The 16,737-nt window shown below is 41.6% G+C and overlaps 1 protein-coding gene across 1 annotated transcript in view; it reads right to left on the reverse strand.

The window, feature by feature from the left end:
• Window positions 1-16,737, reverse strand: part of LOC119120873 (golgin subfamily B member 1-like) — a 95,300-nt gene that overhangs the window by 61,842 nt on the left and 16,721 nt on the right. Inside the window, exons 3-10 of the mRNA XM_037248100.1 lie at window positions 13,625-13,780; window positions 12,658-12,795; window positions 6,053-6,166; window positions 2,115-2,264; window positions 1,832-2,011; window positions 1,537-1,659; window positions 1,304-1,417; window positions 564-867 (exon numbers count right to left, since the gene is read on the reverse strand). Of these exons, the coding sequence (XP_037103995.1) occupies window positions 564-867; window positions 1,304-1,417; window positions 1,537-1,659; window positions 1,832-2,011; window positions 2,115-2,264; window positions 6,053-6,166; window positions 12,658-12,795; window positions 13,625-13,780 (1,279 nt within the window). The remainder of the gene's footprint in view (window positions 1-563; window positions 868-1,303; window positions 1,418-1,536; window positions 1,660-1,831; window positions 2,012-2,114; window positions 2,265-6,052; window positions 6,167-12,657; window positions 12,796-13,624; window positions 13,781-16,737) is intronic.

Raw genomic sequence — 16,737 nt, forward strand, 5'->3', positions numbered from 1 at the left:
ATCGCGCAACTGCAGCGCACCGCCGAACACGCAACAGTAGCGCGCCGCCGACCGCGCAACTGCACCGCGCTGGTCCCATTATTGCGACAGAGCGGTCGCTAAAATTTAGAAAATATTTTTAAAGTCTTGATGTACTTTCCAAAATCTAAATGGACCTCAATGCGCAGGGAGCTTGATTTGGTCCGATCGCGCAACCGCAGCGTGCCGGGAGCTCACTGTCGCATTGCTTTAGGAGCGTCTTGTTTTAGGATGGCTTTACTGCTCCCACTTGTTTCCTTTAGAGGCATGATTAGAGTTGATGCAATCCTCAGAGTAACAAGAATGTATTAACGAACGGAGTCAGTTGGCATGCTGGTCCTCTCGGCTCATCTCGCGAGGTTCGACAACCGAATTTCGTCCGACATCCGAAGCAAAAAAATCTCGAATTTTTTGTTTGAATACCGATTTGTTCGAGAACTGGGACATTCGAAAACCGAGGCTCCACTGTATTAACAGCAAAACATCTCTAACCACTGTGATTCCTTTTTCAAAAAGAGAGTGATTGGGTTCACAAAAACACCTACCTTCTAAGTCTGCTATCCTCTGGAAAGAAGCGGAATCATCAGATATGTTTTCAGCTTTTGGGGACTCCTGACTGACAGATTGTAGTGTTACTGTATTTCTTCTCAGCTCATTTAGTTGGCCAAGTAGGTCCTGCTGTGTTTGAGTCAACTGCGCTTGATGCTTTTCTGTCATTTGCCGAATCTCAACCTGCTGCTTCTCCATCAGGTCGCGAAGTTGGGCTCGCATTACATGCTTTTCTGCCTCCATTTTGGATTCAAGGCTCTCTCGTTCAATGTTTAGTCTCCGCATCCGCTCTGTTAGCTCCTGGCAACAGAATGAAGAATGTCATCACGGGGGGTTTCTGGGATTCTATCATATACAGAAACGAGCTGCTATACAAGAATATTCCATGTCCCTAGGAGACATCTCATGGAAAATCGACTTGTTTTGCTTTTAAAATAATTTTCTTGTGTATTTGGAGTGTCCAGGAGTGTAGAAAAGTGTAATACATCCCTCCAGGTGCTACAGAGATAATTTTATGATCTGTTTTGGGGGCTATTTTTTACTCCATTCAGATTTCTCCGTTTTCTATTACAATTTTTTATCTATTACATCACGTCCGTTGGGGTGGGAGAAACCAAACAAGGTAATGGGTGTTGCAAAAAGTTTCCCAAATCCACCATCTTTATTGCTCGGAGAGACTTTTGTACTCCAAATAACAAAGGTGCCAAATAACTTTGCAACGAGTACATTTCCTAACCTTTATCTGTTGGTCCCTGCCGTCGACTTCTTTCTGAAGAACATCAATGACCTGTGTTTTTCCAATCAGCACCTCCTCTTTCTCATGAAGTTTCTGTTTTAAAGCCTTCAGAAGCTGATAAGAAAATGGAAAGAAGAAATAATGCGTGAAAAGGAAATCAAACAGGTTCTTCAATACTTACTGTTTACTACCAAAATTCAAGAACACTTCATCAACAACGTTCTCATCACAACCTGCTCAAGATCAGCACTGGCATCAGACTTTGCGGCAAGTTTGAAGAGCTCCTGTTCATGCATCTGGTTGATCTCAGTCAGTTGATTATCTTTCTGGAGGATTATCTCTTTGAAAGTCTGAATCTAAATCCAAAGACAAAACACATTGTTGGGTTCCAAAATGAAGATTATTTTAAAACAAACCCACAACAGCAAAAAAAAAAAAATTATGTTAGCAGTGCTAAAATAGAAGAATACATTCTGTGCCTTTTTTTGGAGGATGAAATAACTGAATAACAACAGCACAGACACGTACATTTTGTTTGTACATGTTCTCTTTCTGACTGTACTGCTCCTTCTCTGTGTCCAGAAGCTCCTTCAGGCTGTCCGTCTGCTCCTGAAGCAAACTATAGCGTTCCTCTGCTTCTCCAACCTTCTTGGTCAGGCTCTGCACCAGCTGCTGAAGTTCATGCATTACTCCATGGTCTTCATCTACCTGAGAAATTATAGTGGAATGTCAAAATGTGGATAACATACGTGACAGTCATTGGATTAAACTTGAAAAAATGATTATGCAAATTGTTTCTGTGAAAAAGAACCTGCGGTGTGGATGTAACGGACTGGTCTACTGCCGTTGCTGTTTGCAAATGAATAATGTAGGCCTCCTTCTCTGCCAGCTTCCTGTCCTTCTCTGTCAGCATAGCATCCATTTCTTCACCTCGTAGCTGCTGTGCTTCTACCTCTGTCCTCTAAAGAAACATTGAAATTGTCAATGTGTTAAAATTCCTTATAAAGGCACATACATATGCAAATACATTTAGATGTACAGAGAGTATAGCACAGTATGAGAGTATGTGGCAGTATGTAGTAGAATGACAAACAAAGAAAAGTAGATTCACATACATACAAAATGTGACCTCAGTCTGTCTGGTGTGTGAACATATGCTACCCCAAAGTGACCCACACGTTCAGAAGAAGACATCACTCCTAGCATTGTGTTTACGCCAGTAAATGTGGTCCAGCGTGTCGCTCATCTTTTTATCATCTCATATCCACAGAGGAGTGATTTTGGAAAAGGTAGAATTACCGTTTTTTTCCGTGTATAATGCGCCCCCATGTATAATACGCACCCTAAAAATGGCATGTTGATGCTGGAAAAAAGCCTGTACCCATGTATAATACGCACCCAATTTTTCTTTTTTTTTTTTTTTTTTAAGTCCCAATGATCGTCACACACGCAGGGAGGCAATGGGTCCCATTTTTATAGTCTTTGGTATGGTCTTAACTAGGCTGGATGTATTTTTTTTTGTTGGCGTTGATTTCTCCGACTGCCCGTAAAGGCACCACCGCGATCAGATGAAAAGAGAGGAAAGTGACGTGCGGATATGTGAAAAAGGCGGCTCTGTATGGGAGAGACGTTGAAGAGGAATAAAAACACCCTTGGAAACCAAAACTTGCCCCTCGTCGTGACTCGGAGCCGCAACAAATGTTTCGGATTTGTGTAGGGTACATTGTGACAGCAAACGAGCAGGTGATCGAGCAAGCGTCTGATACGAGAGCATTGCGTTCGTATGGAGCGTGTTTGAAGTGAACAGCAGAGACGAAAGGAACAAGGCAAAGTGTTGTGAAATAAAATATTACCTGTAATACGCATTTTGTTATTTGCTGATTGTATTAAACTATCACATTCATTGTCAGTCAAGAAGAGAAGAGGACTATTATCCCTTCTTTGACGAAATGACCAGAGCACAGTACAAACACACTATTGTTCTTGTAACGTGTTTTGTATTTAAGTCCTGTCTGCCCCTCGCTCACCGTCGGATCATTGCATGTGTTACTGTCATGATGTCTGTTTGGTTTCTGTTCCTGTCTTTGGTAATGTCACCCTGTCTTTTTGTTCCACGTCTTTGTCGGTCAGTCCTGTTGTTGGTTTTGTTGTACCATGATTTTCTTAAAAAAATAAATAATAATAATAAATTAAAAAAAGAATTTTTAAAAAAAAGAAATTAAAAAAATTTGTATCCATGTATAATGCGCACCCCAGATTTTAGGACAATAAATTAGTTAAATTTTGCGTATTATACACGGAAAAAAACGGTACTTTCTTTTGAGGAAATTGTCTTTTCAATCTCATTTCATGGAAACATCACAAAAGATGTCATGTCATTGGCGTGTGTCGTAAATGAACCTCCACTTTGTGCTTCATGTTTCAAGTGGGATGAAATTAAAATAAAATACTATAAAGTCAATACTGTCACTCAAAACAACTTTGCACATTCACAGAGTCAATGCCCCTCCCGAGCAGTTTCTCTTCCTGCCTGCGCGAAGCATATGATGACACCTGGTACGGATATGCGACCTGCCTGTTTGGATTACATTCAGACTCAGGTCGGATTTGAAAAGAAAAAAATATATATAATTAAGTCATTCAGACTTCATATAATATACTTAGATACAGGTCACATATTGACAAAAAAAAAAAAAATCTGGGTCGCATTTGTATGCGTGTGTGAACCTAGCCTATGTGTCTCAATGGGCAATTTCCAACTGATATTTGTTATCTTAGACCAGGGATGGGCAACTCCGGTCCTAGAGGGCTGGTATCCTGGAAGTTTTATATGACTCTCTCCTCCCACACACCTGATTCAAATGATAAGGATTGTTATCCAGCTTCTGCAGAGCTTGCTGATGAGCTGACCTTTTGAGTCAGACGAGTTGGAGGAGGTAGACAAAAAACATACATGTATGATACTGAGCCTCGGGGACCGGATTTTGCCACACCTGTATATGTGCAGAAACCTTTGTTCAAATTAGGTCAATTTCATATTCTTCACAAATCAATAGAACAGTTCAGTTCCACTTGGTAAAAAAAAAAATAATGGTACATGTATTTTGTTTTCCTGTAAAGTAATCATTTTGGAGTTGCAAGGATTCTGCCTGATCAAAAAGTGGTCTACAAAAAGAATCAAAATCAATTTTACAATGGCATGTCAGTAAAAAAATGTATATTCAAAACTGGGATTTTTTTATTTTATTTGATGGTGCAACATGAAATATAAACAGAGTAAAAAATAGAAAATGATGTGCAATAGACATCAAGTGTGCTGTAAGTGTGAAGTTTACAATTACCGTATTTTCCGCCCTAAAAGGCGCACCGGATTATAAGGCGCACCTTCAATGAACGGCCCATTTTAAAACTTTGTCCATATATAAGGCGCACCGGATTATAAGGCGCATAAAATAGAAGCTATACTGCAACAAACTGAGGTTGACTAGGGTTGCGGTATGCATCCACTAGCCAATAACCAACGAGCCCTCTGTAAACAATCGCGTTTCTCAAACGATCTCCTATAAAATGATCGGAACTGACTAAAGTTCGATCTAACGCATTGGTACTACTTACCTATGTTTCCCTTCCATATCGATCCGTAGATTTACTCGAAACGTTAACAGAGCAGCCTATTTTCACATGAAATAGCCTGGTACGTATAGCAGCTATCGTCATAGCATTAGCCATCCGCAAAGTCCCACGAGCCTCAGCTCGCAATCTCCCATGAGCCTCAGCAAAGTGTAAACAATCGCGTTTCTCAAACGATCTCCTATAAAATGATCGGAACTGACTAAAGTTCGATCTAACGCATTGGTACTACTTACCTATGTTTCCCTTCCATATCGATCCGTAGATTTACTCGAAACGTTAACAGAGCAGCCTATTTTCACATGAAATAGCCTGGTACGTATAGCAGCTATTGTCATAGCATTAGCCATCCGCAAAGTCCCACGAGCCTCAGCTCGCAATCTCCCATGAGCCTCAGCAAAGTGTAAACAATCGCGTTTCTCAAACGATCTCCTATAAAATGATCGGAACTGACTAAAGTTCGATCTAACGCATTGGTACTACTTACCTATGTTTCCCTTCCATATCGATCCGTAGATTTACTCGAAACATTAACAGAGCAGCCTATTTTGACATGAAATAGCCTGGTACGTATAGCAGCTATCGTTATAGCATTAGCCATCCGCAAAGTCCCACGAGCCTCAGCTCGCAATCTCCCATGAGCCTCAGCAAAGTGTAAACAATCGCGTTTCACAAACGATCTCCTATAAAATGATCGGAACTGACTAAAATTCGATCTAACGCATTGGTACTGCTTACCTATGTTTCCCTTCCATATCAATCCGTAAATTTACTCGAAACATTAACGGAGCAGCCTATTTTGAAATGAAATAGCCTCGCGGGTACAACAGCTATTCGGTGACGCCCCCCTGACTACAGTTACCGTAATGTTGGGAAGCGATGCGACCTTGTAATACTAGTCGTACTAAAACGTACTGAAACATTTTGGCAGAGCACTGTGTACAACCAATATGGATCAACAAATTCATCAATTGATCCATATATAAGGCGCACTGGACTATAAGGCGCACTGTCGGCTTTTGAGAAAATTTTAGGTTTTTAGGTGCGCCTTTTAGGGCGGAAAATACGGTATACCAGTTTATTTAGTGTTCCTGAGTCTGAAACCTAAGGACTTCCTACCTTCCTTTCAATCTCCTTCTCACTCTGGGCAAGGTGTTCTTCAAGCTCCTCAACCTTTTTCTTCAGTAAAACGATTCTCCCTCGAGTGGCTTGGTCTCCTCCTTCTGATGGGCCCTACAAGGATATTGAATGAATTGCGACTGAAATTACATACAACGGACATCCAAAAACATATAAACACACCTGTTAAAATATCAATCACAAAAAGCATCTCCTGTGCACAAATGGTCACAATAGCAGAGTTGTTGACTACCGTGTTTTCCCATGAATAATGCGCCCCCGTGCATAATACGCACCCTAAAAATGGCATGTCGATGCTGGAAAAAAGCCTGTACCCATGTATAATACGCACCCACATTTTGACTCTTACGTAAGTCCGTAAACGTAAAATTATTTCAGAAAAAAGATCATCTTTGGGAACAACCGGATGTTATTCTGCCGGTCAGTATCACTGTGCATGCGCTAGCAAACTCGATAGCGAAGAAATGTTTCGGATTTGTGTAGGGTACATTGTGACAGCAAACGAGCAGGTGATCGAGCAAGCGTCTGATACGAGAGCATTGTGTTCGTATGGAGTGTGTTTGAAGTGAACAGCAGAGAAGAAAGGAACAAGGCAAAGTGTTGTGACAAAATATTACCTGTAATACGCATTTTGTTATTTGCAGATTGAAACTGTTAATTAAACTGGGAATTGAAACTAATACCGTAATTTTCGGACTATAAGTCGCGGTTATTTTCATAGTTTGGGTGGGGGGCGACTTATACTCAGGAGCGACTTATATGTGGGGTTTTTTTTCAAAAAATTTCAAAAAAAATAAAATAAAAAAATAAAAATGAAACCGCGATAAACGAACCGCAATGTAGCAAGGGATTACTGTAATGTGAATTTCAAGTGACGACAGCAGCGCGAAACCATCTGCGTCACTCCAATTCATTAAATCCATCAATCGTCCTTTGTCAACAATGCGTGCGCACCGCTGACGGCTCTTGCACTTAAAAATATTCCACAGGCCCATATAACGATATATAAATTATATAAAGCTGGACGAGTGAGCGTCAGCAGCGCGACACGACGTCGCGGTCGCGCGTCAGCAGCGCGACGGTTGTTTACATAAAGGACAAAGATCGACTCGTCCAGCTTTCTTTCACTTTCGTGGATTGAAGTCGGGCGCCGGCGCTCGGCCGGGTGGCTGTCCAGGGACGGTGGATGGGGCTCGGACAATGCTTTTACGCACGCCCGGTCCTACTCTACCGAGCTGTCTTTCAGCTCCGTGGATGGAAGTCGAGGGCCGGCGCTCAGCCGGGTGGCTGTCCGAGGACGGTGGATGGGCCTCGGTCATGGCTTTTACGCACGCCCGGTCTTATTCTATGGAGCTCTGTTTCATTTCCGTGGCTGGAAGTCCACGCCGCCACACGCCTGTAAGTTTGTTTTGTTAAATAAAGAGCCGTTTACCAAACCCACGTCTTTCCTTGAACTTTGTTAACGCTACAATATAGTTATATAGTAGATCTGTGGAATAACGACGAGGCTGACGTCAGGGCGCACGCGCGGCGATGTTGACAAAGGACGAGGAATTTGATCGATGGATTTAATGATTTAGAGTGCACAGATGGTTTGATAACATTATTGCTTATATAATAGTTATTTGATATATAATTTATATATCGTTATATGGGCCTGTGGAATATTTTTAAGTGCAAGAGCCGTCAGCGGCGCGCACGCATTGTTGACAAAGGACGATTGATGGATTTAATGAATTGGAGTGACGCAGATGGTTTTATTAACGTGTTATTTATGTAATAGTTTTTTGAATAACTCTGAATTTTACGTCAGGGCCGTTCTCAGCTCTTAGTTTGTGTTTATGTCACGTTAGCATAGCTATCGTTTAGCCTGTTGTTGCTCGTTCATGACTGTTCTTGGTGTTGGATTTTGTCGAATAAATTGCCCCCCAAAATGCGACTTATACTCCGGAGCGACTTATATATGTTTTTCTTTCACTTTTTTGGGCATTTTATGGCTGGTGCGACTTATACTCCGGTGCGACTTATAGTCCGAAAATTACGGTAGGTAGAGAACTGAACTCTCGCTCTTTATATAGCTGACGTCTTGCGCTTGCGCATCCGTTCTGCGCATACTGTAATGGCGGCCTCCATATGATATCCGGTCTGCGATGGAGATTAAAAAACAAACAATATTTGACAATAACACACCATCAAGGATTGCACCGTCGCATCAAACGATGTGTCGTCAATTATGAATTTTACTGACTAAGTGTGTTGGGCAGGATGGCTGAATGCGATGCGCGATTGACAACAAACAAGAAGAAAGGTGTGATTTCAAGTTTTATTTCGAGGGAGATTTTCTTCAAAAATTGTTGTACTCATGCATAATGCGCACCCCAGATTTTAGGACAATAAATTAGTTAAATTCTGCGCATTATGCATGGGAAAACACGGTAATCGATTAATTGTTGCACCTCTAATTCTGTCCCCAGACACATTACCTCAGTTGTTGATTCCCTTTCCTCTCAAAAAGATTTTACACATTTTCAATTGATTTTTGAAGGTTAGACAGTCTGTCACGTTATTTTTAAAAAGGATTTGAATTGAATCAGTCTTTTTATAATAATCAGAACTCCATTCGAACAGGGTGTGTTTGTAGATGTTTTAGCACTATTGTAGATAGCTTTTTTTCTGAACCTATAACCACAAGTTTGCAATGAAAAACTTGCTGGAAATAACATTTTAAATAAATACAGTTAGTTTAGCATACATTTCAAAAAATGTATAGGTTTTATATATACAGGACTGTCTCAGAAAATTAGAATATTGCGATAAAGTTCTTTATTTTCTGTAATGCAGTTAAAAAACAAAAATGTCATATACCGTTTTTTCCATGTATAATGCGCAAAATTTAACTAATTTATTGTCCTAAAATCTGGGGTGCGCATTATACATGGGTACAATTTTTTTTTTAATTTTCTTTTTTAATTTATTTATTTATTTTTTATTTTTTTTGACACGTCAGCTATATAAAGAGCGAGAGTTCAGTTCTCTACCTAAATACGTATTACAGGTAATATTTTATTTCACAACACTTTGCCTTGTTCCTTTCTTCTCTGCTGTTCACTTCAAACACGCTCCATACCAGGGGTGGCCAACCAGTCAGAGGTGAAGAGCCACATTTTTGACTGTCATCCCAAAGAGCCACATCAACCCCCCCCGCAGACAGAGAGAGACAGACACACACAGGCCTCTGCTCAGCCAGATTTATTGAATATGTCCCACACCAAGATAATGACAGTTATTTAACAGTTAACATTGTGTGCACTGTCTCACACACACATAAACTCTCAGTTCAAGCAAGTCCACAAACAGAAATATAACAATTTTCAATAACCCTAACCCTTTAATGAAGTCGCCTTCGTTGTATGGCTTTTTAGCCTGTGCAATGTTCCAAGCCAGTTGATATGATGCAAGCGTTACGGTCTCTGAGTGGTTTGTAAATTTTTGGAAAAAATGCATCTGCTTTTCTGCCTGACTTTTCAAAGTGACCAACCTGTGCTTGCGAAGTTCAGTCCCTTTTGGAAATTCCTGGTCGATATTAGGATGGACTGAGCTGAAGTGACGCTGAAGATTTGAAGCTTTGAAATCCGCTAATGATGCCTGACATATAAGGCAGAATGGCTTGCCATTACGTTCAACAAAAAAATATAAACTCTCCCACTCTGTTAAAAACGTCCTGTGTTCTTCTTCATATTTTCGTTTGGCTGTGCTTTTTTTCCCTGCCATTTTGAGAGCGAACTTGAAACAAATTATTTACAACTCAAATGAACGCGCGCATTTGTCATCAGTACGTCATTCTTCTTCTTCTTTTCAACTCAAACCGATTCAACTGGTCAGCGCACCACCGCCACCTAGGGGGAATAAATGGCAGCGCCAGCCAAGCATTTTGACGCTTGTGAAATCTCCTGAAGAGCCGCATGAAACCAGCCAAAGAGCCGCATGCGGCTCGCGAGCCGCGGGTTGGCCACTGCTGCTCCATACGAACACAATGCTCTCGTATCAGACGCTTGCTCGATCACCTGCTCGTTTGCTGTCACAATGTACCCTACACAAATCCGAAACATTTGTTGCGGCTCCGAGTCACAACGAGGGGCAAGTTCTGGTTTCCAAGGGTGTTTTTATTCCTCTTCAACTTCTCTCCCATACAGAGCCGCCTTTTTCACATGTCCGCACGTCACTTTCCTCTCTTCTCATTTTCACCTAACTGATCGCGGTGGTGCCTTTATGGGCAGTCGGAGAAATCAACGCCAACAAAAAAAATACATCCAGCCTAGTTAAGAAATCACCAGAAAGATCACCATGACAATTGTGAATAATAAATAAATAATTATATATATTATATATATTATTATTATAATAATAAATAATTGTGATAAATAACTGGAACATCACTCGAATATTGGTGATCCCGTTGAGAGTCTCACATATTTCTTCACTATCGAGTTTGCTACTGCATGCGCAGTGATACTGACCGGCAGAATAACATCCGGTTGTTCTCAAAGATGATCTTTTTTCTGAAATAATTTTACGTTTACGGACTTAAGTAACCCGGCCGGGTCATACCAAAGACTAAAAATGGGACCCATTGCCTCCCTGCTTGGCACTCAGCATTAAGGGTTGGAATTGGGGGGTTAGATCACCAAATGATTCCCGAGCGCGGCGCCGCTGCTGCTCACTGCTCCCCTCTCCCCCAGGGGATGGATCAAAATCACACGGGGATGGGTCAAATGCAGAGGACAAATTTCACCACACCCAGATGCGTGTGTGACGATCATTGGGACTTTTAAAAAAAAAAAAAAGAAAAAAAAAAAGAAAAAACAAAAACAAAATTGGGTGCGTATTATACATGGGTACAGGCTTTTTTCCAGCATAAACATGCCATTTTTAGGGTGCGTATTATACATGGGGGCGCATTATACATGGAAAAAAACGGTATGCTGGATTCATTACAAATCAACTGAAATATTACAAGCCTTTTATTATTTTAATATTGCTGATTATGGCTTACATCTTAAGAAAACTTAAAAACCATATCTCAAAAAATTAGAATATTTCCTCAGACCAAGTAAAAAAAAAGATTTATAACAGCAAAACAAAATCAAACGTTTGAAAATGTCCATTAATGCACTTGGTTGGGAATCCTTTTGCATGGATTACTGCATCAATGCGGCGTGGCATGGAGGCAATCAGCCTGTGGCATTGCTGAGGTGTTATGGATGCCCAGGATGCTTCAATAGCGGTCGTTAGCTCATTTGCATTGTTGGGTCTGGTGTCTTTCAGCTTCTTCTTCACAATACCCCACAAATTCTCTATGGGGTTCAGGTCAGGGGAATTGGCAGGCCAATCGAGGACACTAATGCCATGGTCAGTACACCATTTACTGGTGGTTTTGGCACTGTGGGCAGGTGCCAGATCATGCTGGAAAAAGAAATCATCATCTCCATAGAACTTTTCAGCAGACGCAAGCATGTATTGCTCTAAAATCTCTTGGTACACAGCTGCGTTTACTCTGGACTTAATGAAACACAGTGGACCCACACCAGCAGCTGACATGGCTCCCCAAACCATCGCTGACTGTGGGAACTTCACACTGGATTTCACGCAACTTGGATTTTGCTCCTCTCCAGCCTTTCTCCAGACTCTGGCGCCTTGACTTCCAAATGAAATACAAAACTTGCTTCCGTCTGGACCACTCTGCAACTGTCTAGTAATTCTTTTCCATATCCCAAGTCAGACGCTTCAGAAGTGGCTTGACCATGGGAACACGGCTATTGTAGCCCATTTCCCGGACACGTCTGTGAACAGTGGCTTTTGATACCTGGACTCCAGCTTCAGTCCACTGTCTTTGAAGCTCCCCCAAATTCTGGAAGCAACTCTTCTTCACAATGCTGTTAAGGCTGCGTTCATCTCTCTTGGTTGTGCAGCGCTTCCTGCCACATTTCTCCCTTCCAACAGACTTTTTGCAGATGCGCTTTGAAACTGCAATCTGTGAACAGCTTGCTCTTTGAGAAATTTCCTTTTGTGTCTTACCCTCCTGATGGAGGGTGTCAATGATGGTCCTCTGGACAGCAGTCAGATCAGCAGTCTTCCCCATACTTGTGATTTAGTTTACTGAACCAAGCTGAATGTTTTTCAAGGCTCACCCTTGCAGGTGTTTCGAGTTAATTAGACGATTCAAGTGATTAGTTGAATACCCTACTGGTATACCTTTTCATGATATTCTAATATTTTGAGATAGGATATTTGAGTTTTCTTAAGCTGAATGCCATAATCAGCAATATTAAAACAATAAAAGGCTTGCAATATTTCAGTTGATTTGTAATGAATCGAGAATGTATGACATTTTTGTTTTTTTAATTGTATTACAGAAAATAAAGAACTTCATCACAATATTCTAATTTTCTGAGACAGTCCTGTGCATATATATTTTTGAACTTGCTGTCAGCAACTGAAAATAATTCCACTGAAAATGAGTATCAAGTTTAAAAAAGTGGTGATTATATGCATCTCTCATTAGTGCAGCAAAGAAGAGTGTTTACCTTCTTGTTGCGTGTTGGTGAATCTTGGCTCTGCATCAGTTTCTTCAGTTCTTCAAGCTGTGTGGTGAGAGAAGTCACCTTGGCCTTGTTTTGGAGACGCAGCTTCGACAGTTTGGCCTCACACGCCTCCTTCTCCATCTGAAGGATTGACAGCATGGTTCTATAATCTTTTTCAATAGTAGCCAAATGATTCAATGATAAACTGAGTAATTTCTTGAAGCATTGCAAACTGATTTAGGGACATGACATGATCACATCTAGTATCTACAGAAGGGGTTGGCAACTATAAATACACAAAGAGCCATTTGGAACACCCTCCCACAGAAATAAAATACACAAACCACACAACTTTTTACCTGTATTGAAAAAACTACTGCGAGTTGCATTTATGAAATCAATCAATGAAGTGGTACAGCACAAAATTGTATTACTGTGTGTAAGAAAAACATTTTGAACTCTGAAAAAAAGATGTTTGGTTGTAGTTTACGACAATTTGAGCCCTTCTCATTTTAAGGAAATTGAAGGCAAGTTTACCATATCCAATTTCTTTTGATTTGCAAATGAGTTATTACTTACAAATGCCATCTTGATTTGTATATTAATGAAAAACCTTACTTCCCATACCTCTTAATGGTGTGTTGACTACTGAACTAGCGGCCAGTGCTATTAGCACAGCGGTGAGCGTTCTGTCCCACCAAGTTAGAGATGTGGTGGTGGTGCAGGTTCAATCATCAAGTGAGTGAATGCCAGTCGAGTAAAAACGGCACCGGTTACATAAAGTATCGATCGAGCCATCCACCCCAGCCAGCCAGCCCCTCAACCCACCAGTCGTGGGCATAAATCTAAGCATTTTATGGAAATTTGAATCTATTCAGAATCGCTACAACTAGGAATCGCGATTCTTTGTAGAATCGACTTTTTTCTGCACCCCTATGAAGTATAGTAAAGAAAACAAGTAGACCGACACCTTAAGTTGTTCATCCTTGGTGCAAAGTGTTGCATCCTTCTCCCGAATCAGCTCTTTCAGTTGAGTGACAAGCTGCTGAGTTTGAACAAGTTTGTCTGCCATTTCTTCAGCTTGAACTGCTTCACTTCTGCCGCTTCCATGGGGATAGCCTGGGGCCTGGAAGAGAGGGCAGGGGAGACTTGTGAATGCATGTCCACATTTAACATAAACAATTCACACATCCCCAGCATAGTACGGCTGCAAAGTACGGGAATTTTTTTTTGTAAATCTTGGAAGGTGCATTAAGTTATTGTCTGGTTATTGAAAGTAAATAACCTAGCACAACCAATTGAGCAGGTCATGAAAGTAAAAAAAAAAACGTTTTCATCCATCTTAGGGGGCAGCCATTGTCTAGTTGCTGTCGACTGAAGCAGCTCTTGGGTCCCTATCCCCAAAGCGGGAGTTTACTATATTTAAAAGTAATAATGTAATTATAGACCTTGTTGTCATACACTTAGAGCAGGGGTGTCAAACTCATCTTACATTGGGGGCCACATACGGCCTCGGTAGATGTCAAGTGGGCCGGACCATTAAAATGAAACCATACTCTGCTATAAATAACCAAAATATAATGTATTTCCTTTTTTTTTTGGTGTAAAGAAGCACAAGAACATTAGGAACATGTTGAAATTTAATGAACATTCCTTTTACAAAACATTAATAGCATTACATTAACATTAACATAACTTAAAACATTAACAGTAATGCACTTTAAAATTAAACGAGATTTATAAAGAAAATTTTTAAACCATTTACACATGTGCATATAAAATCTAAATTTACTCCCTGCCTACACCTTACAAACTAAGAAGAGCGCTATTAAGTGTGTAAAGAAGAAAGTATTCACATGTCCTGTAAATGTGGAAACTTCATACATGAAACACACATACACATACAATACATATTGAACATTCATGGAGTTGCATGTACAGTAAAAATCCACCATACTTTTTTGTAGTGAAGTTGCTGACTAACATTAAACTGCACACTTTTTTTCAGTAGCTAAGGCAGCATTTTAAAGGCATTAGACTAGTCTGGACTTGTTTTTGTTGCTGATACTTGGCATCTTTTGGCCTGTACAAGTGCATCAATACCAGGTGCCATGTCCTGACTAGCTGTCACTTTCAGAATGTCATTTAAGTGCTTGTTTGTGAGCCTTGAACGCATTTTTGTTTTATTGCTATTCATGACAGAGAAAATTTGTGCACAAAGGTAGGTTGTCCCAAACATGCACAAACCTTTAGCAGCCAGGGCTGTTAATTTGGGGTACCCCGGTAGTAGATACTGATAAAAATTGTCCAGACCTACAGAGGCAAATTTGCCCTTCAAATCTGCATGTCTTCAGCTGTTGTGGTGTCCATCATTGGCACCAACTCTTCAGTAACAGTCAATGTCTCATCAACTCCACAAATAAATAAGGCCAGTTGTGCCACGTCTGTGATGTCGGTGCTCTCATCAATTGCAATGGAAAATGCAATAAATGACTTGACTCGGTTTCAATTGTCTAAATCTGCTGATAGGTCCGAAATCCTCTCTACTACAGGGCTATCTCAGAAATTTAGAATATTGTGATAAAGTTCTTTATTTTCTGTAATGCAATTAAAAAAACAAAAATGTCATACATTCAGGATTCATTACAAATCAACTGAAATATTGCAAGCCTTTCATTATTTTAATATTGCCGATTATGGCTTACAGCTTATGAAAATTTAAAAATCCTATCTAAAAAAATTAGAATATTTCCACAGACCAAGTAAAAAAAAAAAAGGTTTATAACAGCAAGAAAAAAAAAAACATTTGAAAATGTCTGTTAATGCACTCAGTACTTGGTTGGGAATACTGCATCAATGTGTCGTGGCATGGAGGCAATCAGCCTGTGGCATTGCTGAGGTGTTATGGATGCCCAGGTTGCTTCAATAGCGGCCTTTAGCTCATTTGCATTGTTGGGTCTGGTGTCTTTCAGCTTCTTCTTTACAATACCCCACAAATTCTCTATGGGGTTCAGGTCAGGGGAATTGGCAGGCCAATCGAGGACAGTAATGCCATGGTCAGTACACCATTTATTGGTGGTTTTGGCACTGTGGGCAGGTGCCAGATCCATCCATCCATCCATCCATCCATCTTCTTCCGCTTATCCGGGGTCGGGTCGCGGGGGCAGCAGCTTCAGGAGGGACTCCCAGACTTCCCTCTCCCCAGCCACTTCATCTAGCTCATCCCGGGGGATCCCAAGGCGTTCCCAGGCCAGCCGAGAGACATAGTCTCTCCAGCGCGTCCTGGGTCGTCCCCGGGGTCTCCTACCGGTGGGACATGCCCGGAACACCTCCCCAGGGAGGCGTCCAGGAGGCATCCTGATGAGATGCCCGAGCCACCTCATCTGGCTCCTCTCAACGTGGAGGAGTAGCGACTCTACTCCGAGTCTCTCCCGGATGACCGAACTCCTCACCCTATCTCTAAGGGAGAGCCCGGACATCCTGCGGAGAAAACTCATTTCGGCCGCTTGTATCCGGGATCTCGTTCTTTCGGTCACGACCCATAGCTCGTGACCATAGGTGAGGGTAGGAGCGTAAATCGACCGGTAAATTGAGAGCTTTGCCTTTTGGCTCAGCTCTCTCTTTACCACGACGGACCGGTACAGAGTCCGCATTACTGCCGACGCTGCACCGATCCGCCTGTCGATCTCGCGCTCCATCCTCCCCTCACTCGTGAACAAGACCCCAAGATACTTAAACTCCTCCACTTGGGGCAGGATCTCATCCCCGATCCGGAGAGGGCATTCCACCCTTTTCCGATCGAGGACCATGGACTCGGATTTGGAGGTGCTGACCCTCATCCCGACCGCTTCACACTCGGCTGCGAACCGCTCCAGTGAGAGCTGGAGATCACGGCCTGAAGAAGCCAACAGCACCACGTCGTCTGCAAAAAGCAGAGACGCGATGCTGAGGTCCCCAAACCGGACACCCTCAACGCCTCGGCTGCGCCTAGAAATTCTGTCCATAAAAATTATGAACAGAATCGGTGACAAAGGGCAGCCTTGGCGGAGTCCAACCCTCACTGGGAACGAATCCGACTTACTG

The sequence above is a fragment of the Syngnathus acus genome, chromosome 3, assembly GCF_901709675.1.
Source record: "Syngnathus acus chromosome 3, fSynAcu1.2, whole genome shotgun sequence".
Lineage (NCBI taxonomy): Eukaryota > Metazoa > Chordata > Actinopteri > Syngnathiformes > Syngnathidae > Syngnathus > Syngnathus acus.